General features: G+C 38.9%; 1 protein-coding gene across 1 annotated transcript in view; it reads left to right on the top strand.

Moving 5' to 3' along the window:
* The first annotated feature begins 733 nt into the window (after positions 1-733).
* Positions 734-27,306, top strand: part of LOC122612162 (ionotropic receptor 40a) — a 54,647-nt gene continuing 28,074 nt past the window's right edge. The window contains exons 1-4 of the mRNA XM_043785593.1: positions 734-836; positions 899-1,467; positions 1,529-1,783; positions 1,841-2,264. Coding sequence (XP_043641528.1) covers positions 734-836; positions 899-1,467; positions 1,529-1,783; positions 1,841-2,264 — 1,351 coding nt within the window. The remainder of the gene's footprint in view (positions 837-898; positions 1,468-1,528; positions 1,784-1,840; positions 2,265-27,306) is intronic.

Here is a 27,306-nt window from a genome sequence, read left to right on the forward strand (position 1 = left end):
ATTTTTGAAAAATTTGTTGATATTTTTCCATTTTCTTATTAGTATTATAAATTTCTATCGATCTACAGAAAAACTTTTTGCCACACCAAAGGCCTACAAACCGCCGAAAACTGCCACGCCCACACTTTTGAAAAATGTTGTGAAATTTTTTCACATTTTTGTTCGTCTTGTAAATTTAACTCTATATACCAAAAATCTTTTTGTCACGCCCACTCAAACGCCCACAAACCGCCAAAAACGGTCAGTGTTGTAATTTCTCTTCGCACTTTCACTAGCTGTGTAACGGGTATTAGATAGTCGGCGAATCCGACTATAGCGTTCTTTTTATTTCTTGAAAAAGCTTTTGCTATGTGATTCTCTTTTCCTTTGATGTACTTTATTTCATAATAAAACTCTCTAAGTTTTATCTTCCAACGTTGTATACTAACGTATACGGGATACGGTTATATATTTAATTTTTTTTATATGTATATTTTAAAGGTTGCAATTATAAATCTCAGTATTGTCAAATTATTTCTTTAACTTTAGACGACTTTTATTTGATTTATGTAAAAAATAATTTTTGTTTACATCATTAACTAGTTCGAAATTTAATACTCTTAACAATAATAATTTGCTTCAGTTTTCAGCCATCTGCACTGTTACTAGCTTTTAAGGCTGTCCGAGTTGTCAGTTCTAATTTTCTAAAGGAGTATATAAAACGGGAGCACCTGTACTGTACCGTTCATTCAAGATGCATAAGTTTCTGGCATTGGGCCTGCTGCCGTACCTTCTGGGCTTCCTAAACAGCACCAGGCTGACTTTTATTGCACACGATGAGTCAGACACTGCAAAAGGTTTGTACGCAGTTCATATTATTTAAAAAAAAAAAAAAGTTTTTATAGCCATTGGCACCTAGCGCTTAACCAAATTATCAGAGGCTTGCAACCACAATCTCTTGCTATATTGGCGCTACCAAGCCAAGATCTATCTGACGGTGTCTGCCAGAAAGACCGTGGCGTTTATCTTGATGATTTTCTGCATCGTCTTCATCGCAGTAACTACAAGTCGGTGGTATTCAGCAAGACGGAGCCCTTTTTTCAATACATTGAGGAAAACCTTCAAGGTGCAAACGAGTGCACTAGTCTGATTTTGGAGGAGCCCCAGATGCTGTTGAATAGCCTCCACGATCGCCATCTTGCCCATCGCTTAAGCCTATTTATTTTTTACTGGGGAGCACGTTTGCCACCCAGCTCCCGAGTAATAAGTTTTAAGGAGCCGCTTCGAGCGGTAGTGCTAACTCGTCCTCGCAAGAATGCCTTCCGCATCTACTACAACCAGGCTAGGCCTTGTAGCGACAGTCAGCTACAGTTGGTTAATTGGTACGACGGCGATAACCTTGGTCTTCAACGAATTCCTCTTCTTCCGACTGCATTATCCGTGTACGCCAACTTTCAAGGTCGTATTTTTCGGGTGCCTGTATTTCATGTAACGCGTTGTGTCTGCAAACAACGATGCAGGGCCTAATCAATGTTATATTTGATTGCAGTCTCCGCCGTGGTTTTGGGTAACGTATTGCAATTACAGCTTCGAAGAAGACGAGGAGTTGAACAGCATAAAGAAAAGAAAGGTTTGGGTCACGGGTGGTCGCGATCACCGCCTACTCATGCTGCTATCTAAGCAAATGAACTTTCGATTTAAGTATATCGAAGCACCCGGTCGAACCCAGGGCTCAATAAGGTCAGAAAATGACAGGGATTTGAACGACAGTTTCACGGGAGGGATTGGATTGCTGCAAAGTGGAGTAAGTGGTTTTGAACCTAATCTTAAACAGTTTAATTTAGATCTTTTGGTTCAGCAGCTAGCAGATTTTTTTTTGGGAGATGTTGGTCTAAGCTGGGAGCGACGTAAGGCCATCGAGTTCTCTTTTTTCACACTGGCAGATTCAGGAGCGTTTGCTACACACGCCCCCAGGCGCCTTAATGAGGCCCTGGCCATTATGCGCCCGTTTAAGCAAGACATCTGGCCTCATCTAATACTTACGATCATATTCTCCGGTCCTATTTTTTATGTTATTATTGCCCTGCCTTATATATGGCGTCGAAGACGGGTCAACTCAGATGTCGAACATCTTGGAGAATTATATTACCATATAACGTACTTAAAAGAGATAACTCCACACTTATTAAACTCCAAACCCAGAACTGGGCTGGTTGCCCACCAGATGCCTCACCAACTGTTTCAAAATTGCATATGGTTCGCTTTACGTCTGTTTTTAAAACAATGTAAGTAGAAATTTTTTTAAGGTGAGCAATTTAATCAATTCTTAAACTTTGTATCACACTTTTTCTACAGTTAAGTCAAACTTTTGTTCGTCGACTTCCTTGATTACCAGATACCCATTACTAACTTCAACAGTGGGAGTTCGAGAAAAAAATTTCAAAATTGAACAAAATTTAAAAGTTTTGTAGTTTGTGGGAGTTAGATTGGGGTCAACATGTTTTTGTCATATCGATAGAAATCGACAAGACAAATAATAAAAAAACAAAATTAAAATAGTTTCAAAATTGTGGTCGTGACAGTTTTGGGAGGTTTGTGGGCGATAAACTAAACCAACCACTGTCTTGCTTTTATAGTATCCTGATCAAGATTGAATATACATAATAGAGTCGGAAACCATTATTCGAAGTTATGTGTGTAGTACTAATTTCTTGAACTGCTTTGTCCACGTCACGATCGTAGTCAATTTTAGAATCAGAATTATCAGTTTCCCTGAATGACAATACATATTTAAAATTTTAGTGGTTCTTTTCCATACTTATTAATTTATCTTTAGTATCTGTAAATGCAATAATAATTGTTAGTTTTATGGACCCCTTGAATTTTAATATAAATATTTTATTTTTACTATTCCGGGATCTTGATCCATTTTAATAGTTATACCCGTTACTCGTAGAGTAATTATACCCGTTACTCCTAGAGTAAAAGGGTATACTAGATTCGTTGAAAAGTATGTAACAGGCAGAAGGAAGCGTTTCCGACCATATAAAGTATATATATTCTTGATCAGGATCAATAGCCGAGACGATCTGGCCATGTCCGTCTGTCCGTCCGTCTGTCCGTCTGTCCGTCCGTCCGTATGAACGTCGAGATCTCAGGAACTACAAAAGCTAGAAAGTTCAGATTAAGCATACAGACTTCAAAGACATAGAAGCAGCGCAAGTTTGTCGATTCATGTTGCCACGCCCACTCTAACGCCCACAAACCGGCCAAAACTGCCACGCACACATTTTTGAAAAATGTTTTGATATTTTTTCATTTTTGTATTAGTTTCGTAAATTTCTATCGATTTGCCAAAAAACTTCTTGCCACGCCCACTCTAACGCCCACAAACCGCCAAAGCTGCCACTTCCACATTTTTTAAAAATGTTTTGATATTTTTTCATTTTTGTATTAGTCTTGTAAATTTCTATCGATTTGCCAAAAAAGTTTTTGCACCGCCCACTTTAACGCCCACAGACCGCCCAAAGCTGCCACGTCCACACTTTTAAAAAATTGTTTTGATATTTTTTCATTTTTGAATTAGTCTTAAAAATGTATATTGATTTGTCAAAAAACTTTTTGCCACGCCCACTCTAACGCCCACAAACCGCCAACCACTGTCAGTGTTGAAATTTCTCCTTCGCACTTCCACTAGATGAGTAACGGGTATCAGATAGTCGAGGAACTCGACTATAGCGTTCTCTCTTGTTTTAATATTTACATTTTAATATTTTAAAAGAAAAAGCAACTTTTCCGTTTTGTTCTTTGCAGAATGCCCAAATCATATTTATTAATTATATTTTGAATAAATTTCTATGCGTTTTTCTTAAATATTCAATCATTTATCTTCAGTATCTGTAAATGCATTAATAATTGTTTGTTACTAGGCCGGAATTTTGATACATTTTAAAAATTATACCCGTTACTCGTAGAGTAAAAGGGTATACTAGATTCGTTGAAAAGTATGTAACAGGCAGAAGGAAGCGTTTCCGACAATATAAAGTATATATATTCTTGATCAGGATCAATAGCCGAGTCGATCTGACCATGTCCGTCTGTCCGTCCATGCGTCTGTCCGTCTGTCTGTCCGTCCGTCTGAACGTCGAGATCTCAGGAACTATGTACGGTTTCTAAATGTTTCTGAATGTTCTGTTTTATGTTTATAAACTATGTAGTCAAAGAAGTGGTTTAGGGTCAGAATATATTTTAAAACTTCTTCCAAAGAGATAGGTGTGAAAATATTTATTGGGCCTCAATATGGTAGTAGTAGTTTTTTTTTAGCTCATCTTCGTTTGTCCTGGAAAACCGATGAGGTTGTCTTCTTGGAATAATTCGGCACCTAATTGATAATTGCTTGCATCTGTAGTTAAATCAAATATTTTTTTTCAAAATTTGTATATGTATTAATCATTATTACTAGGATCCTCTGCTTTAACACCGTTGATTGTGATAATGTGCCCCAGAATTTCTGTTTCGCATTTTATAAATCAAACTGCAATTTAATATTTGAAATACAAAAAGCGATCGTTTTGATAAACATTTCCCTAAGAAGTCTAATATTTTATCCATGCTCGAATTTATCGTAATTTATCAATGATAGTTCTCTTACTAAGTCGTCTGTAATAAATAACCGATGAATCAAAATTTTCGGTGCCATTACAATTTGACTGCAAAAAGTGGATTTGGATTTTCTGATAATACCTTGTTTTTTCATTTCATTAATGCAATTTTCTTATTTTCTTTCGTAAATTTAGGGATAACTATATGGTCTTTATGGTTTTTCCTGTGTTCTTATACCCGTTACTCATAGAGTAAAATGGTAAATTAGTTAAAAAGTATGTAAAAGGTAGCGTTTCCCCATCCATATATATTTTCTTTATCAGTATCAATAGACAGGTCGATAGTTTGTCACAAAACCCGCTATCTCCAAACACATGCGAAATTTTATTACGATTACCTACGGTGATTAGTGTGGTGACAACAACAAACACTGCAAATGCAATCACAAGACAACTGGAACGGTATCGCCATCTCGCTCAATTTCGTCGACCGAAGCTTTTGCTCTCACTGAACCAGTGCTCAAATCAAAAACTTAACGGCTGCGCTATCAGCAATTCAAAACGTAAAAAAGAACGCCAGGTCGACCATACTGAATTGAATCGAAACATAACAATAAACAGAAAACTTTGCCCTAAAAATACAAAAATTTGAGTGGGACGAAATATTGAATTTTACTTTGATACCACGTAAAAGTAAGGTTTTTCGGAATGAGGTAACGTGGAATAAGTTGTCGGAAAAAACTTGGCTATCTGATACCCGTTACTCAGCTAGTAAAAGTGCGAAGGAGAAAATTCAACAGTGACAGTTTTTGGCGGTTTGTGGGCGTTAAAGTGGGCGTTAAAGTGGGCGTTCTAGCTTCAAAGCGAACGGTCGTGTTTTTTTTCTGCGCTCCGAATTTATTTTTGTTTTGCTTAATCCAGCGGTGGAATTTAACAAATTATTTAATAATTCAATTTCATAATCCGTACTAGTTAAAGTGCCGTTCGCTTCGCGAGTGAATCTTTTGTGATATGTGCATTATTTTAATAAATTAATTCAATCTGTTCTCTTTCTGTCTTTGCGTTTTGTTTACTCTCTTTTTTGTGCGTTGTCCGTAGTGCTGTTTGGTGTTGTTTTTGTACTTAACTGCACGGTGTACCCGCTCTCTCGCTCTCCCACACAAAATCCTAAAGTGCTGACTGTGCTCTTGCGGTACATTTTCTGATTAACGGCCGAACAAGTGATGACCTAGCTAAAGGCCCTAATCTAAAATACTGTTGTGATACTTGCCTAGGAGTTGCGAATGAAATGCAACTCTTTATGCGCCAAACTAAAGGTGGCTTGAAAGGACTGATCAGCAGTTTTGGCGTGGCTAGAGATAGTTTTCGTCGGGCTGATATTCTTCTTTCTGTGCTTGATTCACAATTTAATAGCCTCAAACTATTAGAAGAATCTCCAAAGCGCAAGAAAGCCGCTGGTGGTAGGCTGCCTAAGGGGAATGCCCCGCAACCTTCGGCGAGTGATCAACAGGACTCCACAGCTGATCAGTTGACGATCGCAGCAAACCCTCAAATGTTGCTTAGATCGGCAGCTAAAAAAGATTCGGTGCAATCCGATCAATCGGTTGTGGAGGGAGTCCACCCTGGGATTGCTACAGATTCCGCTTTGTCCGCACTGGTTTCTCAACCGGTGATTCCACCCGTCCCGAATTGTTTACCACCACAAAGGAATATTGAGTCCGGACTACCGGCACAAGTTGGCACTTCAGAAATACAACCTGCAGTGCCAAAACCCCTCTCGGTGGTTCCACTAAAGAAACAAATTTTTGTTTCTCGGCTGTTAGGAGGAGGTACTTTTTGACGAGTTCCGTAACATAGAATTCTTATGCGTAAAGCTGTCATTTTCTGATAGCTATGTTTATATTACGTGCTCGTACATTCCGCCGTCTTCTGAATTTCCTGAATATATTAACCATTTGTCCGCTATCCAATCCGTTACAAACAGACTGTCCGATAGGGACCAACTAGTAGTTCTAGGTGACTTTAATATACCAGGCACTAAGTGGTCCACAGAAGAACAGTCGAATATTCTCCTGCCTATAGCACAGCATGACTTTATTGACGGCTTGCTTGACATATCGTTGTCGCAAGTTAATTATATTTGAAATTCTCTTGGTCGATTATTGGATCTATGCTTTGCAACAAGTCCTGAAAGTGACTAGAGTAGCACCACTTAGTCAGCCAAAAGACCCATATCATCCAACTTTCGAGGTGACAATAGACACAGCTACCGTAATAAAAAAGAGGCCATATAAGTCAACCAAACGAATTCATTGTTTTCGTAATGCAAACTTTCTGAGACTACAAAAATTTTTGTATCTGGTTTTAATTGGTCTTTATTCTTGCTACATAATGGCGGATGCCATAAATATTTATACCCGTTACTCGTAGAGTAAAAGGGTATACTAGATTCGTTGAAAAGTATGTAACAGGCAGAAGGAAGCGTTTCCGACCATATAAAGTATATATATTCTTGATCAGGATCAGTAGCCGAGTCGATCTGGCCATGTCCGTCTGTCCGTCCGTCTGTCCGTCCGTCTGTCCGTCTGTCCGTCTGTCCGTATGAACGTCGAGATCTCAGGAACTACAAAAGCTAGAAAGTTGAGATTAAGCATACAGACTTCAGGGACATAGACGCAGCGCAAGTTTGTCGATTCATGTTGCCACGCCCACTCTAACGCCCACAAACCGCCCAAAACTGCCACGTCCACACTTTTGAAAATTGTTTTGATATTTTTTCATTTTTGTATTAGTGTTGTAAATTTCTAACGATTTGCCAAAAAACTTTTTGCCACGCCCACTCTAACGCCCACAAACCGCCCAAAGCTGTCAAGCCCACACTTTTGAAAAATGTTTCGATATTTTTTCATTTTTGTATTAGTCTTGTAAATTTCTAACGATTTGCCAAAAAACTTTTTGCCACGCCCACTGTAACGCCCACAAACCGCCCAAAACTGCCACGCCCACACTTTTGAAAAATGTTTTGATATTTTTTCATTTTTGTATTAGTCTTGTAATATTCTATCGATTTGCCAAAAAACTTTTTGCCACGCCCACTCTAACGCCCTCAAACCGACAAAAACTGTCAGTGTTGAAGATTCTCCTTCGCACTTCCACTAGCTGAGTAACGGGTATCAGATAGTCGGGGAACTCGACTATAGCGTTCTCTCTTGTTTTTATACTGCAATTAAATCATTTTTCAACTCTTGTGTTCCGATGTACTATCCGTCTACTTCTAACAAACCTCCTTGGTTTAATAAAGAGTTGACACATCTAAGAAATGTTAAGTCCAGACTTTATATAAAATTTAAAAATACCGGTTCTCAATCTATATTTTCTAAATATGTAAGTGCTCGGTTAAATTTTACCGTGCTTAATGCTCAGCGTTATAAGAATTATTTAAACCGTTGTAAGTTCCAGTTCGCACAGGATCCCAAACAGTTTTATAATTTTGTTAACACTAAGCGCAAAACAACTAGTTACCCTTCCTCGCTATTTTTTGAAAATACCTCGGTAACATCGGATCAGGCAATAGCCGATCTATTTGCCAAGTTTTTTCAAACCACATATTCTACGTTACCTCATTCCGAACGACCTTACTCTTACGCGGTATCAAAGTCAAATTTAATATTCTGTCCCACTTTAAACGAAAGCTCACTGCTTTATGATCTTCAGCGAGTTAAGCCTGTCTATTCGCCAGGTCCCGACGGAATTCCTGGCTGTGTGCTTAGATTCTGTGCAAACCTCTACTAAAACTGTTTAACTTATCTCTAGAATCTACACAGTTCCCCCAAATATGGAAGGAGTCCTTTTTGATCCCTCTCCATAAAAAAGGTAGCAAATCGGATGCAAGCAATTACAGAGGAATCTCCAAATTGTCTGCTATCCCTAAGCTTTTTGAAAACGTTATCACTCCTCATTTGCAGCACCTTTGTAGGTCAATTATTTCACCATGTCAGCATGGTTTCATGGAACGCAGATCAACAACTACTAACCTTCTGGAGCTAACCTCCTTCGTAGTACAGGGTTTCAAAAATAATCTTCAAACATATGTCATTTATACGGATTTTAGTAAAGCATTCGACTCTGTTAATCATTCACTTTTAATAAAAAAACTTGATTTATTAGGTTTTCCTGTTGATCTCCTAAATTGGATTCTAAGTTATCTGAATGGCAGGACGCAACGGGTCCTCTTTATAAATTCTCTTTCTTGTATTCTCCGAGTCACATCCGGCGTCCCACAAGGGAGCCACCTAGGTCCGCTCCTTTTTACCTTATTTATTAACGACCTTCTCTTAATAATAAATCATTCGCGTGTACTAATGTACGCTGATGATGTAAAATTATGCTTGCAATATAAGGACATTTCTCGCCATTTGGACTTACAATACGATCTAGATTGCTTTCAAACGTGCCGTGATAACGTATTAAACTTAAATGGCTCTAAGTGTAAAGTTATGACCTTTTGTCGTGCCAACTCAATGCACGCAACTTACACTTTAAGTGGGTGCTCTTTGGACAGAATAACACATGTTGATGATCTTGGTGTTCTTCTGGACCCTAAACTTAAATTTTCAGACCATATTTCGTCTATTGTCAATAAGGCCAGGGGTGTGCTTGGTTTTATAAAACGGTGGTCAAAGGAATTTGATGATCCTTACATGACCAAAACCTTATTTATTTCTCTAGTCCGTCCGATCCTCGAGTATGGATCACCTGTTTGGAGTCCACAATATGAAGTTTACTCTGACCGCATTGAATCGGTTCAAAAGAACTTCTTACTTTTTGCCTTACGGCGCCTTAATTGGGATGCAAACCGTAGATTACCTCCTTATTCGAGTAGATTAATGTTAATTAACTTACCCTCCTTAGCTAACCGTAGAAAGATGCTTGGAACAGTCTTTATTTTTAACCTTATTCGTGGTGAAGTGGATAGTCCCGACTTGGTTAGTCGGCTAAACTTCACTGTTCCAAGCAGATTTACTAGAAATTACGTACCTTTAATTTTAAATCATTGTAGATCTAACTATGAGTTGCATGATCCCTACAGAGTATTATGTTCTGACTATAATAGATTTTATCCTATTATCTCTAATTCTGACTCTCTGCCGTTTTTAAAGCGATCAATACTACCGTACTTAACGAATTCTTAGATATTACTACTAGCATACATATATTTCCTCGTCCTTTACTGTCTTCTATATCGCGTCTATCTTCCCGCGGTTTGGCCCGTACGATACACGGTCGGTTGGGCGGGAGGTGTGGCCGTGGGACTCGCGCGAAAAAAAAAGAAAAAAAAAAAAATCGAGAAAAAATTTACAAGACTAACAAAAATGTGAAAAAATATAACAAGATTTTTCAAAAGTGCGTGGGAGTTTTGGGCGGTTTGTGGGCGTTAGGTTGGACGTGGGAAAAGGTTTTTCTGCAACTATCTGATACCCCACTATCTGATACCCGTTACTCAGTCTTCAACACTGACAGTTTTTAGCGGGCGTTAGAGTGGGCGTGGCAAAACGTTTTTTGCTAGAAATTTACAAGACTAATACAAAAATTAAAAAATATCAAAACATTTTTCAAAATTGTGGCGTGGCAGTTTTGGGCGGTTTGTGGGCATCAGAGTGGGCGTGCCAACAAGTGTAAACACGTGCGTTTATGTCCCTGGAGTCTGCATGCTGAATCTCAGTTCCTGAGATTTCGACGTTCATACGGACGGACAGACGAACATGGCCAGATCGACTGTGCTATTGATCCTGATCAAGAATATATACACTTTATATGGTCGGAAACGCTTCCTTCTGCCTGTTACATACTTTTCATCGAATCTAGTATACCCTTTTACTCTACGAGTAACGGGTATTTGGAAAGATGCGAGTATTCTGTGAATACCAAAGGCTAAACAAAAAGAATATCAGAGACAAAGTGCCGATGGCTCACATGGAGACCGTGCTAGATAATCTACAAGGATCAAGTATTCCCCTCTTTGGATCTAACAATTGGATCTAACGATTGGACTAGGCTCTTGTATGTATACTTAATTTGTGACCCAATATGAACTTAAACTTATTTTATTTATGTTCCCTATGGCATTTCGAATTCACCATCGGTATTCATCAGGCATATTATTGCAGTTCTTAGGGAACTCATACCCACGAATGATGTCGTTGTGTATTAATACCCAATCCGGACTTCCTAAATTAAAAGAGGTCTTAGAGGTTGTTTTTAGAAATGATTATTGCATCAAGTGTGAAATCTTATACATCAAAGTACAGTTGTTGAGGCACTAATTCATTTGGGCCTAGGGACAGCAAAAATAAACAACCTTTTGTAGCAGTCACTTTTTTTTTATTTAATTTTTTTTAGCAAAGCGAGCAGCTTTAAAAAACTTTGTTTTTTCTCCTTTGCCAGTGTTTCCTTAAGAGTCGTACAAGTTTAGCCCTATCCAATAACCGCAGATCATGGGTAACACTTTACCAAAGGTTTTCAGGGTTACGCCTTTTTCGCCTAGTTGGCCGTTGAATTTAAATTACGGCGGTAATTCCCAGTCTATGCCGGCCCGCCATACTTTTTGCAGTAGCATTTTAAGACCGATCGAGTAGCAGGATAACAGACCCAAGGGATTAAAAATCGACATTAATACTTGTAGGGCTTCTCGTTTTGTTGGTATGGATTCCCCATTTAGGACGTCTCTTTTAAGTCTCGAGAATCTAAAAGTATACTTAAAAACGTCGTTTGAGGGTTCCCAATACATACCAATAACCTTCTCCGGGCCACCAAGTTCTTTTGGGATGTTGTTCGACTATTTGGCGGTCTCCAAAATGTTTGAGGATGGCGGTAGAGTTCGAGATCCAATTTCTTATAGTGAACCCTCCCTCAGCATGAATGTCTCGGACTTCTAATGTTACTGCGATCTCCTCAGAGTCGTCGGTGTAGCTGGCTATAAGGTCGTCCACATAATGAGCCTTTGTAATTGACTCGAAAGCTCGGGGACATTGATCCTTAAACTCCTGTGCGTTCTTGTCCCTCACATAGTGAGCTACAGGGCGAGCAAATTCCAAATGTCATTGCCCGCATGACGAATGTGCGGGGAGTTTTGTTGCCCTTGTCAAGCCACAGAAATCGTTAAACATGTATGTCGCTTTGCTGGATAGTTATTTGATGAAACATCTCAGAGATATCCGCGCACACGCCTATACGACCTACTCTGAATGCCATAAGACCCTCGGTTAGCGGGTTTAGGTAATCGGGTCCGTTCAGCATAAAGTCGTTGAGGGATTTGCCGTGACTCTTTGCAGCTGTATCCCAAACCAATCTTATTTTATTTGGCTTGTTTGGGTTTAGAGCGATGAATATAGGGAGGTACCATACACGGTTTATGTCCTCAGCTATATCTTTGGTTTCCAGTTCGAAAGCGTAGTTTTTGTCGACTAGGTTGACAATTTAACCTTGAATTTTATCGAATAGCTCTGGATTCTTGTTAATTTTTTGTCGAAGACATTCGAGTCGTTTAAGTGCGTTTGAGAAGCTTGTAGAAAGTGCTTGTCGAGCTTATATACGAAAAAAACTATAAATATGGAAACAAATTCATTTGTGTGGATAGTCCATCAAGATAGGGTGGCGCCATCTATTGCGGGAAACTAAGATCTGCCGTACTGGCAACTTCGAAAATAGGGTAGTTCTCTGGCTGCCAGTGTACTGTCATTATTGTCAACTTTGACGGATCCATATTTCCGATCTGGGGTAACCTTCTGAGCCCACGCTTCCAGATCGGTCTTTTCCACTTTGGCCATCATCGAGAGCAGTTGTCTTCTGGGAGCAATTAGTTTTTTTTTTGATCGTGATTGAATTGCATTAGCAATGTGTTTCCAATAACGACAATCTAAGTGCAAGCTATATACAATTAAACAAACAATTAAACAAACAAAAAAAGTAAAATTGAACGACAAAGAAAAAAAAAAAAACGCGACAAGTAGTAAAAGCCAGTGGGAAAGAAAGAGCAATTGTGTTGTACTGGATGCCAGGCCTGAATGCAGGGTAAATATTTAATAACCCCGGTTAACGAATTAGGAAGTGATTTTTTTGTTTTATTTTTTTTTCTTTGGCGATTTTTCTTTTTCGAAAAAAAAAATCATAGCGTGGCACCTTGTGAGCAGTCCCATAGGCAAAAGTTAAGCGGAAAAGTGAGCCAGCATCGCAGCGCCGTAGCCGTAGTCGTCGAACAATTGACCAGCAAAAAAAAAAATGTAAAGGAAAAGAATAAGCAATGATGACGTCGTAAAATGGAACTTCGAAAACCCTAGCTTGTCCCAAAAGCAATACCTGTGCCGCCTGCAAAAATAAACCAAAATATATTAAATAAAGGAGAAGAAACGAAAACGTAGCTGCTAGCCAGTGCAGGCGATATGACGTCGAGCTACCCTGTTAATAAGCTCATACTTTGCGACTAGTGCCATTCTCCTCAGCGATATTTACCGATATCACCTGGTAGTTCGACCAATGGGTTAATTAAGAAACCAATTCGTTTAAAGTTTAAAAGTTATCCTCTCTTGTTACTGTATAGGGATCATGAAATTGAAAAAAAAGGCAATCAAATAAGAGAAAAAATGTTGTTGAAGTGAACAGGTGAAAACTAAAATACAAAGTAAAAAGAAAAGTATGTAAAAAAAAATGAAATCGCTAAAACAAAAAAAAAAGTAAACATATAATTCCGCAAGCTGAAATCAAACAAACCTAATAAAAAAACAATTCCTAAATACTTATGTGATTATATTACCAAAATAAAATAATGAAAAGAAAAAAAACCGACGACGACTTAACTTTGTAACCAAAAAACGAGAACTTTTTTTCCCAGCCGATGGCCGCAGCCAAATCCAATTCGCCGCCGGAATTGGATTTGCTGTAAGTGCTCTATTACATATATTGTTTTATTCTACTCTTTATTTAGTTATTTCGTCATCGGCAATACGCAATGAGCTTTACAAGCTGCTGTAATCGGTTCGCATTAAAATTAGTTTTGTTTTGATTACGCCTTTCGTCTTTTGCATTGCAATTATGCATTTTTTTTGCTTTTCACTTACATGAAAACGAAGAATTTGGATTAACGTAATACAACAATTTACCTTCCCATGTTTCATTCTTATTATTATTACTATTATTATATTATACCTATTAATTATTGAATTACACTGTTTTATATAAGATTAACCCAGTTCTTTTCCAGCAACATTTATCTCTTTGCCAATAATTTACTATACTTATATATATAGCTAATTTCTTTAAATACATTTATCTATTCATAACTAATGATAAAACTAAAGATATAACGAGAAATGAAATAGGAATTTAGGTGAATTATGACAAAAATATATACTTATAGAACTGAGATGAATATGAAATGGATAGTTTATAAATTACTATGTTATTAAACGGTTATCAACATGAATTTTAGATAAATTTCTCCTAATCCGGGGGTCATGGATATCAAAGTGTCATGGCATGAGTAGAAGGTAGTCACTTCAAGGGATCCTAAGTGTAATTTGTAGGACCATAAGGATCGTGGAAGGGTGGGCATTACGCAGACTTGCGTGATAGAAGAAGTGATGTTGGCAAGTGTATCCCTTATTTTCTCCCTCTTCAGTTTTTTTTCTTTCTATTTTTATTCTATCCTTTTCTTTTTTTCTGTTAGTCCCCTTTTTGTCTATAAATATAGTACGCGAATTTTAATTATTTTTCAATAGCAAACGAGCATTTTAACGTGGCGGTTCTTTCTTTTGCTGATCCACCCCAAGCCGACTAGATATCTGAAATGTCGAGGACATCGCGTGCTCCGTTAACACGTTAATATTCCACCACCATCGTTATATGCTACAGAAATAATTATGGCGCCCAAACGTGAGGCCTAACCTTGGCTGCCTAGTCAGAGTTCAGAACAGTCAAACTGTGTGGAATTTTCGTTTACCACTGGAGACTAAATTTAACTTACTTTAAATAAAGGTATTGTTCCGGGAGTGTAAGTTTGATATGCCGTCCCAAAAAAAAAAAAGAACAGATATATAACGCTGGTTCCTGTGATTGGTCGTGGATATCAGGGAAGATTTCTATATCCTGCCACGCAGGATAACAAGCGCTGTGCTCTTTGGGTATTAATGGATTAGAGCATTCTTCTAAGTAAGTGTTCTACCTTATTACATTATTCTCATTAGGTGCTTATAAATTATGTTTGCTTGAATGCTAACTTTTATAGCCAGAATATATTTACTTGGATCGACTATTAGTTAGCAGCGGCAGTACATTCTTTGTGTATATTAGTTAGCTATTGCAGGTAGCACATGAATATATTATAATATAGTAGCAATAGTGCGCTGCCAGTCAAGGTATACAGGGGTTTCAGTTGGTTGCGAGTCACCAACTAAGCATTATTATCTTGGAAAAAAAAAAAACGATGGATCAGTTGCATGTGCGAAATCAAATATAATCTCAATAGCTATACTATCTTGTTACGTTAATTTCTGATACACAATGTCAACAGACTAATGATTACTAGACACGAAGATTATCCTGATTCCCGGAGATACTTATTTGTTACAAACAAAAGAAAAAAAAAAATATACAAACAACAATTAAAGATTGCGGCTCAATAAGCAGATTTATGAGGAAAATATGTTTTAAAAAAAATAAAAAAAGAAAATAATAATAATAGTAAAATTAAAAATATAAATATATATAAGTAATAAAAACTTACGGAAATGTCTGAAGAAAACGCACCCGGAGGAGACAACTCGGTAATGACAAACGTTGACTGCTTTATTTGCTTGAAAGGAATTGAATACTCGGCTCAACTATTAGCAGCAAGTTGTTGTCATAGCTTTCATCGAGTTTGTTTCAATGTAAAGGTACGAAATCATAAAGTTTGTCCAGTTTGTAAAGTAGACTTACGCACCGTAAGTGAAAGCGAAAATACTAGTAGGCCAGCCAGTGCCCTGGGTAGGTCTCAAACCGATTTAAGTCAGGAATTAACAGAGAATTGTAATACAGGCGACGACAATATGGAAGCGTTACAGCAAGTCGTAAAGGAGTCTAATAGACGAACAGAAATTCTTGCAGAAACCATTAGTTCCTGTTTTCAAAAAATGTTTACCTTATTGGAGAATCAAAAGCAAGACGCAGCAACTAGTAGTAACCGATCAGAACATGACATTCCTTGAGGAGAACTCCCGCTGCAGTTGGAAATATTCCTTCAGCAGGACTCGAGTCGGAGTCTAGATTCTCACCAATAGACACAAACTTGCGACCAGATCGTATCAGCCAAATAGTTATAAGCTGGAAATTGCGGTTTTTAGGTCGTTCAAATATGTCGATTGATGACTTTATATATAGAGTAGAAGCACTAACGTTTCAAACCCTTAATGTTAACTTCGATCTTTTATCTCGCCATATAAGTAACTTGTTAGAAGGGAGCGCTAATGACTAGTTTTGGCAGTACCACAAAAGCGTTCGATCAATTCAGTGGAGCCATTTGTGAGCCGCCATGAGAGCACAATTTAAGGACGAGCTGACAGACCTAAACATTCAGTCAGCCATTGACCGACGCAAGCAAAGAGAGAACGAACCTTTTGACGAATTTTATGAGTCGATCGTGGTGTTAGCCGATAAGCTTTCAATGCCCTTGTCAGAGTTGGCACTGTTGGACATATTGCGCGCAAACTTGCAGCCGCAGATTCAACATGAGCTTCTTTACGAGAAAATTAGTAGTCCAGCACACCTTCGCCATTTAGTTAGAACACGTGAGGTGTTTATGCAAAACTTAACGAAAAATAAACCAAACTTTCAAAGGCCTCAAGCTCCTGTGCGACGTTCAATTCACGCCGTAGAGAGCCAGCCCGATGGCGAAGAGCAGTTTAGCGAGGATGACGAAAGTCTTGACGTAGCTGCAGTTAATTTGGTATGCTGGCACTGCCAAAAAAGTGGCCATCGATACCAAGATTGCCTTAGTGAACGTCAGGTGTTCTGTTACGGCTGTGGCCAGCCTAATACCTATAAACCTTCTTGTTCAAAATGTACGCGATTAAAAAACGTAGTGGGCCGTGCACCAGTGGCAAGTGCACGGAGGAGTAAGTCATCAGTTGCGACACAGGCAGACCTGTAAAGCAATCCCAATCTACAGAAACCAACATGCCTGACAAGACCACTTCACTAGCGGTACAACAATCCCTACGTCCAGCTTCAGTACTGGGCAGAAGATCTTGCACACGCCTTCGGGAATATTACAAAAGAATTAAAAATGAAAAGCAGGCTCTGATCTCTGCCATCGTAGGTCACGACGTACGACCATATGCAGAAATTACTATACTAGGAAAGCAGATGATAGGATTAATGGATACAGGTGCATCCATTAGTTGTATAGGAGGAGAATTTGCTAGAGAAATATTTAACCGAAATATAACTTATAAACCAATGTCATCAAATGTTCGCACTGCCGACGGTCAGCTGCAGGGTATAACTGGAAAACTCGGGCTGGATGTTACGTATCGGGGAGCAACAAAGACCCTAAACTTTTATATTGTTCCTTCACTTGTTCAGCCGTTATATCTAGGCATTGATTTTTGGACTGAATTTGAAATTTTGCCTTCCGGCTTGTCAGTCCAAGGCTTGGCGATATCCAGCCTAGCAGGTGAAGATAACAAGGCAGCTGATACTATCACGCAGCGCGAGCTGACGGCGGATCAGCGTAATCAATTAGAAAAGGTCGTTCAATTATTTCCTTCACTTTTAGAAAAGGGTCTAGGGAAAACAAACTTGTTGCATCACGAAATAGATGTAGGAAGTGCAAAACCTATTAAGCAGCGCCATTATCCGGTTTCGCCGGCGATCGAAAGACTCATGTATGAGGAAATAGATCGCATGATCGGCCTTGGAGTCATTGAAGAATCTAATAGTAATAATCGTTAGGAAGCCAGGCAAGGTGCGCCTTTGTATCGACTGCCGAAAAGTAAATATGGTGACACGGAAGGATGCTTATCCCATGCCTCTTATAGAGGGTATATTAAGTCGTCTCCCTAAGGCTGAGTATATCACTAGCCTTGACCTCAAAGATGCGTATTGGCAAATACCTCTTGAGAATGAATCCAGAGACAAAACAGCCTTTACAGTGCCTGGCAGGCCCCTGTATCAGTTTAAGGTTATGCCTTTCGGCTTGACCAATGTCCCATCCACCATGTCAAAACTAATGGATCGTATAATTCCAGCCTACCTTAGAAATGAGGTATTCATTTATCTTGATGACCTTCTTATAATTTCCGACACCTTCGAACGGCATACAAAAGTTCTTAAGGAAATTGCTGAGGCCTTGGCTAAAGCGGGTCTCACTATTAATGTACAAACAAGTAGGTTCTGTGTGCCTGAAGTTCAGTATTTGGGTCATGTTGTCGGCCACGGGATTATATCCATGGATGCTGCTAAAATTGAAGCCATCAAAGAGTATCCCACCCCCCAGTCTCAAAAACAACTTCGCCGATTCTTAGGCATGACTGGGTGGTACAGTAAATTTATAGGGAATTATGCGTCAATAACCTCCCCGCTCATAGACTCTTTAAAAAAGAAAAAATTTAGACCCTACGTAGAAGGTCATACTTTTACTGTGATAACGGACCACGCCTCCTTAAAATGGTTGATGTCGCAATCCGACTTGAGTAGTCGTTTAGCCAGATGGGCACTCAAACTACAAGGATATAGCTTTACCATTCAGCATAGAAAGGGCGTAAGAAACGTTGTTCCAGACGCGTTGTCACGCACCTTTACGGAAGATTTGTCTGCAATAGAAAGCGAACACGCAATTGATATTCGCTCTCCACATTTCCAAACAAAACAATATCAAGATCTGAGGGTAAAACTCATGCAAGCTCAAAAGCAGTTGCCTGACGTGAAAGTCGTGGATGATTGCATTTATAGGAAGACATGATATGGAAATTATGGCTGCCACAAGAACTGGTACCTGTTGCCCTGGCAAAGGCGCACGATAGCCCTTTATCCTCACACTGTGGGATTAACAAAACATTAGAGAGGATACGAAGGCATTATTTTTGGCCAAATTTAGTTTACGAAGTTAAAGAGTATGTAAATAATTGTGCAGTATGTAAAAGTATTAAGCATCCCAATTATGTTTTGAGACCCCCTCTGGCTAAAACAGGTGAATCGCAACGGCTATTCCAAAAGCTTTATATCGATTACTTGGGGCCTTATCCTCGTTCAAAATCAGGTCACGTGGGGATATTGGTAGTACTCGATCACTTTACAAAATTCCCATTCTTAAAGCCAGTGAAAAATTTCACTGCTGAAGCTATTCTGAAGTATCTTGAAGAAGACCTGTTTCACTGTTTTGGAATTCCGGAGGTTATAGTATCCGACAACGGAGTTCAGTTCAAATCTAACATATTCAACAATTTATTAAGAAATACGGCATTCAGCATGCGTATACAGCCGTGTATGCCCCTCAAGCTAACGCGTCAGAACGGGTAAACCGTAGTATTATCTCTGGAATCAAAGCGTATGTTCATCCGGATCAGTCTAATTGGGATGAGAAACTTAGTAGCATATGCTGTTCCTTGCGATCCAGTTGGCATTCAGCTGTTAACAATACTTCATATCGCTTGGTTTTTGGTCAGCTCATTATCACAGAAGGTTCTACATACAAGCTGTTGAGAGAATTGGACTTGTTAGAGGATCGAGCAGTTCAATTCAGTCGAGAGGATTCTGTGAATATTCTTAGAAAAGATGCAGTCAAAGCAATGAAGCAACAACAAAGTCGGAATGAGAAGTCGTATAACTTAAGAAGCCGAGTCGTGGCATATACCGTTGGCCAGGAAGTTCATCGTAGAAACTACCAGCAAAGCAAGTTTGTAAAAGGTTTTAATGCCAAACTAGCACCAGCATTTGTGAAAGCTAGAATAAGAAGAAAGCTAGGTTCAACTTATTACGAGCTAGAAGACCTTCAAGGAAAACTAGTTGGAAAATTCCACGCGAAAGATATCAAACAATGATATAAATTAGCTCTCCAAGCTGGTATCACACATTGTGAGAACATGTCTCCCAAGTGCGATTTCAGCGGTGGGGATTTGTAGAAAGTGCTTGTCGAGCTTATATACGAAAAAAAACTATAAATATGGAAACAAATTCATTTGTATGGATAGTCCATCAAGATAGGGTGGCGCCATCTATGGCGGGAAACTCAGACCTGCCGTACTGGCAACTTCGAAAATAGGGTAGTTCTCTGGCTGCCAGTGTACTGTCATTATTGTCAACTTTGACGAATCCATATTTCCGATCTGGGGTAACCTTTTGAGCCCACGCTTCCAGATCGGTCTTTTCCACTTTGGCCATCATCGAGAGCAGTTGTCTTCTGGGAGCAATTAGTTTTTTTTTGATCGTGATTGAATTGCATTAGCAATGTGTTTCCAATAACGACAAGCTAAGTGCAAGCTATGTACAATTAAACAAACAAACAAACAAAAAAAGTAAAATTGAACGAGAAAGAAAAAAAAATAAAACGCGACAAGTAGTAAAAGCCAGTGGGAAAGAAAGAGCAATTGTGTTGTACTGGATGCCAGGGCTGAATGCAGGGTAAATATTTAATAACCCCGGTTAACGAATTAGGAAGTGATTTTTTTGTTTTATTTTTTTTTCTTTGGCGATTTTTCTTTTTTGAAAAAAAAAATCATAGCGTGGCACCTTGTGTGCAGTCCCATAGGCAAAAGTTAAGCGGAAAAGTGAGCCAGCATCGCAGCGCCGTAGCCGTAGTCGTCGAACAATTGACCAGCAAAAAAAAAAATGTAAAGGAAAAGAATAAGCAATGATGACGTCGTAAAATGGAACTTCGAAAACCCTAGCTTGTCCCAAAAGCAATACCTGTGCCGCCTGCAAAAATAAACCAAAATATATTAAATAAAGGAGAAGAAACGAAAACGTAGCTGCTAGCCAGTGCAGGCGATATGACGTCGAGCTACCCTGTTAATAAGCTCATACTTTGCGACTAGTGCCATTCTCCTCAGCGATATTTACCGATATCACCTGGTAGTTCGACCAATGGGTTAATTAAGAAACCAATTCGTTTAAAGTTTAAAAGTTATCCTCTCTTGTTACTGTATAGGGATCATGAAATTGAAAAAAAAGGCAATCAAATAAGAGAAAAAATGTTGTTGAAGTGAACAGGTGAAAACTAAAATACAAAGTAAAAAGAAAAGTATTGAAAAAAAAAATTAAATCGCTAAAACAAAAAAAAAAGTAAACATATAATTCCGCAAGCTGAAATCAAACAAACCTAATAAAAAAACAATTCCTAAATACTTATGTGATTATATTACCAAAATAAAATAATGAAAAGAAAAAAAACCGACGACGACTTAACTTTGTAACCAAAAAACGAGAACTTTTTTTCCCAGCCGATGGCCGCAGCCAAATCCAATTCGCCGCCGGAATTGGATTTGCTGTAAGTGCTCTATTACATATATTGTTTTATTCTACTCTTTATTTAGTTATTTCGTCATCGGCAAAACGCAATGAGCTTTACAAGCTGCAGTAATCGGTTCGCATTAAAATTAGTTTTGTTTTGATTACGCCTTTCGTCTTTTGCAATGCAATTATGCCTTTTTTTTTTTCTTTTCACTTACATGAAAACGAAGAATTTGGATTAACGTAATACAACAATTTACCTTCCCATGTTTCATTCTTATTATTATTACTATTATTATATTATACCTATTAATTATTGAATTACACTGTTTTATATAAGATTAACCCAGTTCTTTTCCAGCAACATTTATCTCTTTGCCAATAATTTACTATACTTATATATATAGCTAATTTCTTTAAATACATTTATCTATTCATAACTAATGATAAAACTAAAGATATAACGAGAAATGAAATAGGAATTTAGGTGAATTATGACAAAAATATATACTTATAGAACTGAGATGAATATGAAATGGATAGTTTATAAATTACTATGTTATTAAACGGTTATCAAAATGAATTTTAGATAAATTTCTCCTAATCCGGGGGTCATGGATATCAAAGTGTCATGGCATGAGTAGAAGGTAGTCACTTCAAGGGATCCTAAGTGTAATTTGTAGGACCATAAGGATCGTGGAAGGGTGGGCATTACGCAGACTTGCGTGATAGAAGAAGTGATGTTGGCAAGTGTATCCCTTATTTTCTCCCTCTTCAGTTTCTTTCTATTTTTATTCTATCCTTTTCTTTTTTTCTGTTCGTCCCCTTTTTGTCTATAAATATAGTACGCGAATTTTAATTATTTTTCAATAGCAAACGAGCATTTTAACGTGGCGGTTCTTTCTTTTGCTGATCCACCCCAAGCCGACTAGATATCTGAAATGTCGAGGACATCGCGTGCTCCGTTAACACGTTAATATTCCACCAGCTCAGTCTTAATAAATCGTTATATGCTACAGAAATAATTATGGCGCCCAAACGTGAGGCCTAACCTTGGCTGCCTAGTCAGAGTTCAGAACAGTCAAACTGTGTGGAATTTTCGTTTACCACTGGAGACTAAATTTAACTTACTTTAAATAAAGGTATTGTTCCGGGAGTGTAAGTTTGATATGCCGTCCCAAAAAAAAAAAAGAACAGATATATAACGCTGGTTCCTGTGATTGGTCGTGGATATCAGGGAAGATTTCTATATCCTGCCACGCAGGATAACAAGCGCTGTGCTCTTTGGGTATTAATGGATTAGAGCATTCTTCTAAGTAAGTGTTCTACCTTATTACATTATTCTCATTAGGTGCTTATAAATTATGTTTGCTTGAATGCTAACTTTTATAGCCAGAATATATTTACTTGGATCGACTATTAGTTAGCAGCGGCAGTACATTCTTTGTGTATATTAGTTAGCTATTGCAGGTAGCACATGAATATATTATAATATAGTAGCAATAGTGCGCTGCCAGTCAAGGTATACAGGGGTTTCAGTTGGTTGCGAGTCACCAACTAAGCATTATTATCTTGGAAAAAAAAAAACGATGGATCAGTTGCATGTGCGAAATCAAATATAATCTCAATAGCTATACTATCTTGTTACGTTAATTTCTGATACACAATGTCAACAGACTAATGATTACTAGACACGAAGATTATCCTGATTCCCGGAGATACTTATTTGTTACAAACAAAAGAAAAAAAAACAAGAGAGAACGCTATAGTCGAGTTCCCCGACTATCTGATACCCGTTACTCAGCTAGTGAAAGTGCGAAGGAGTCTTCAGCACTGACAGTTTTTGGCGGTTTGTGGGCGCTAGAGTGGGCGTGGCAAAAAGTTTTTTGGCAAATCGATAGAAATTTAGAAGACTAATACAAAAATGAAAAAATATCAAAACATTTTTCAAAAGTGTGGGCGTAGCAGCTTTGGGCGGTTTGTGGGCGTTAGAGTGGGCGTGGCAAAAAGCTGTTTGGCAAATCGTTAGAAATTTATAAGACTAATACAAAAATGAAAAAATATGAAAACTGTTTTCAAAAGTGTGGGCGTGGCAGTTTTGCGCGGTTTGTGGGCGTTAGAGTGGGCGTGGCAACATGACAATCGACAAACTTGCGCTGCGTCTATGTCTCAGGAGTCAGTATGCTTAATCTCAACTTTCTACCTTTTGTAGTTCCTGAGATCTCGACGTTCATACGGACAGACAGACGGACAGACGGACGGACAGACGGACGGACAGACGGACATGGCCAGATCGACTCGGCTATTGATCCTGATCAAGAATATATATACTTTATGTGGTCGGAAACGCTTCCTTCTGCTTGTTACATACTTTTCAACGAATCTAGTATACCCTTTTACTCTACGAGTAACGGGTATAAAAATATACAAACAACAATTAAAGATTGCGGCTCAATAAGCAGATTTATGAGGAAAATATGTTTTAAAAAAAATAAAAAAAGAAAATAATAATAATAGTAAAATTAAAAATATAAATATATATATGTAATAAAAACTTACGGAAATGTCTGAAGAAAACGCACCCGGAGGAGACAACTCGGTAATGACAAACGTTGACTGCTTTATTTGCTTGAAAGGAATTGAATACTCGGCTCAACTATTAGCAGCAAGTTGTGGTCATAGCTTTCATCGAGTTTGTTTCAATGTAAAGGTACGAAATCATAAAGTTTGTCCAGTTTGTAAAGTAGACTTACGCACCGTAAGTGAAAGCGAAAATACTAGTAGGCCAGCCAGTGCCCTGGGTAGGTCTCAAACCGATTTAAGTCAGGAATTAACAGAGAATTGTAATACAGGCGACGACAATATGGAAGCGTTACAGCAAGTCGTAAAGGAGTCTAATAGACGAACAGAAATTCTTGCAGAAACCATTAGTTCCTGTTTTCAAAAAATGTTTACCTTATTGGAGAATCAAAAGCAAGACGCAGCAACTAGTAGTAACCGATCAGAACATGACATTCCTTGAGGAGAACTCCCGCTGCAGTTGGAAATATTCCTTCAGCAGGACTCGAGTCGGAGTCTAGATTCTCACCAATAGACACAAACTTGCGACCAGATCGTATCAGCCAAATAGTTATAAGCTGGAAATTGCGGTTTTTAGGTCGTTCAAATATGTCGATTGATGACTTTATATATAGAGTAGAAGCACTAACGTTTCAAACCCTTAATGTTAACTTCGATCTTTTATCTCGCCATATAAGTAACTTGTTAGAAGGGAGCGCTAATGACTAGTTTTGGCAGTACCACAAAAGCGTTCGATCAATTCAGTGGAGCCATTTGTGAGCCGCCATGAGAGCACAATTTAAGGACGAGCTGACAGACCGAAACATTCAGTCAGCCATTGACCGACGCAAGCAAAGAGAGAACGAACCTTTTGACGAATTTTATGAGTCGATCGTGGTGTTAGCCGATAAGCTTTCAATGCCCTTGTCAGAGTTGGCACTGTTGGACATATTGCGCGCAAACTTGCAGCCGCAGATTCAACATGAGCTTCTTTACGAGAAAATTAGTAGTCCAGCACACCTTCGCCATTTAGTTAGAACACGTGAGGTGTTTATGCAAAACTTAACGAAAAATAAACCAAACTTTCAAAGGCCTCAAGCTCCTGTGCGACGTTCAATTCACGCCGTAGAGAGCCAGCCCGATGGCGAAGAGCAGTTTAGCGAGGATGACGAAAGTCTTGACGTAGCTGCAGTTAATTTGGTATGCTGGCACTGCCAAAAAAGTGGCCATCGATACCAAGATTGCCTTAGTGAACGTCAGGTGTTCTGTTACGGCTGTGGCCAGCCTAATACCTATAAACCTTCTTGTTCAAAATGTACGCGATTAAAAAACGTAGTGGGCCGTGCACCAGTGGCAAGTGCACGGAGGAGTAAGTCATCAGTTGCGACACAGGCAGACCTGTAAAGCAATCCCAATCTACAGAAACCAACATGCCTGACAAGACCACTTCACTAGCGGTACAACAATCCCTACGTCCAGCTTCAGTACTGGGCAGAAGATCTTGCACACGCCTTCGGGAATATTACAAAAGAATTAAAAATGAAAAGCAGGCTCTGATCTCTGCCATCGTAGGTCACGACGTACGACCATATGCAGAAATTACTATACTAGGAAAGCAGATGATAGGATTAATGGATACAGGTGCATCCATTAGTTGTATAGGAGGAGAATTTGCTAGAGAAATATTTAACCGAAATATAACTTATAAACCAATGTCATCAAATGTTCGCACTGCCGACGGTCAGCTGCAGGGTATAACTGGAAAACTCGGGCTGGATGTTACGTATCGGGGAGCAACAAAGACCCTAAACTTTTATATTGTTCCTTCACTTGTTCAGCCGTTATATCTAGGCATTGATTTTTGGACTGAATTTGAAATTTTGCCTTCCGGCTTGTCAGTCCAAGGCTTGGCGATATCCAGCCTAGCAGGTGAAGATAACAAGGCAGCTGATACTATCACGCAGCGCGAGCTGACGGCGGATCAGCGTAATCAATTAGAAAAGGTCGTTCAATTATTTCCTTCACTTTTAGAAAAGGGTCTAGGGAAAACAAACTTGTTGCATCACGAAATAGATGTAGGAAGTGCAAAACCTATTAAGCAGCGCCATTATCCGGTTTCGCCGGCGATCGAAAGACTCATGTATGAGGAAATAGATCGCATGATCGGCCTTGGAGTCATTGAAGAATCTAATAGTAATAATCGTTAGGAAGCCAGGCAAGGTGCGCCTTTGTATCGACTGCCGAAAAGTAAATATGGTGACACGGAAGGATGCTTATCCCATGCCTCTTATAGAGGGTATATTAAGTCGTCTCCCTAAGGCTGAGTATATCACTAGCCTTGACCTCAAAGATGCGTATTGGCAAATACCTCTTGAGAATGAATCCAGAGACAAAACAGCCTTTACAGTGCCTGGCAGGCCCCTGTATCAGTTTAAGGTTATGCCTTTCGGCTTGACCAATGTCCCATCCACCATGTCAAAACTAATGGATCGTATAATTCCAGCCTACCTTAGAAATGAGGTATTCATTTATCTTGATGACCTTCTTATAATTTCCGACACCTTCGAACGGCATACAAAAGTTCTTAAGGAAATTGCTGAGGCCTTGGCTAAAGCGGGTCTCACTATTAATGTACAAACAAGTAGGTTCTGTGTGCCTGAAGTTCAGTATTTGGGTCATGTTGTCGGCCACGGGATTATATCCATGGATGCTGCTAAAATTGAAGCCATCAAAGAGTATCCCACCCCCCAGTCTCAAAAACAACTTCGCCGATTCTTAGGCATGACTGGGTGGTACAGTAAATTTATAGGGAATTATGCGTCAATAACCTCCCCGCTCATAGACTCTTTAAAAAAGAAAAAATTTAGACCCTACGTAGAAGGTCATACTTTTACTGTGATAACGGACCACGCCTCCTTAAAATGGTTGATGTCGCAATCCGACTTGAGTAGTCGTTTAGCCAGATGGGCACTCAAACTACAAGGATATAGCTTTACCATTCAGCATAGAAAGGGCGTAAGAAACGTTGTTCCAGACGCGTTGTCACGCACCTTTACGGAAGATTTGTCTGCAATAGAAAGCGAACACGCAATTGATATTCGCTCTCCACATTTCCAAACAAAACAATATCAAGATCTGAGGGTAAAACTCATGCAAGCTCAAAAGCAGTTGCCTGACGTGAAAGTCGTGGATGATTGCATTTATAGGAAGACATGATATGGAAATTATGGCTGCCACAAGAACTGGTACCTGTTGCCCTGGCAAAGGCGCACGATAGCCCTTTATCCTCACACTGTGGGATTAACAAAACATTAGAGAGGATACGAAGGCATTATTTTTGGCCAAATTTAGTTTACGAAGTTAAAGAGTATGTAAATAATTGTGCAGTATGTAAAAGTATTAAGCATCCCAATTATGTTTTGAGACCCCCTCTGGCTAAAACAGGTGAATCGCAACGGCTATTCCAAAAGCTTTATATCGATTACTTGGGGCCTTATCCTCGTTCAAAATCAGGTCACGTGGGGATATTGGTAGTACTCGATCACTTTACAAAATTCCCATTCTTAAAGCCAGTGAAAAATTTCACTGCTGAAGCTATTCTGAAGTATCTTGAAGAAGACCTGTTTCACTGTTTTGGAATTCCGGAGGTTATAGTATCCGACAACGGAGTTCAGTTCAAATCTAACAT

This window comes from Drosophila teissieri, chromosome 2R, assembly GCF_016746235.2.
Source record: "Drosophila teissieri strain GT53w chromosome 2R, Prin_Dtei_1.1, whole genome shotgun sequence".
Classification (NCBI taxonomy): Eukaryota; Metazoa; Arthropoda; class Insecta; order Diptera; family Drosophilidae; genus Drosophila; species Drosophila teissieri.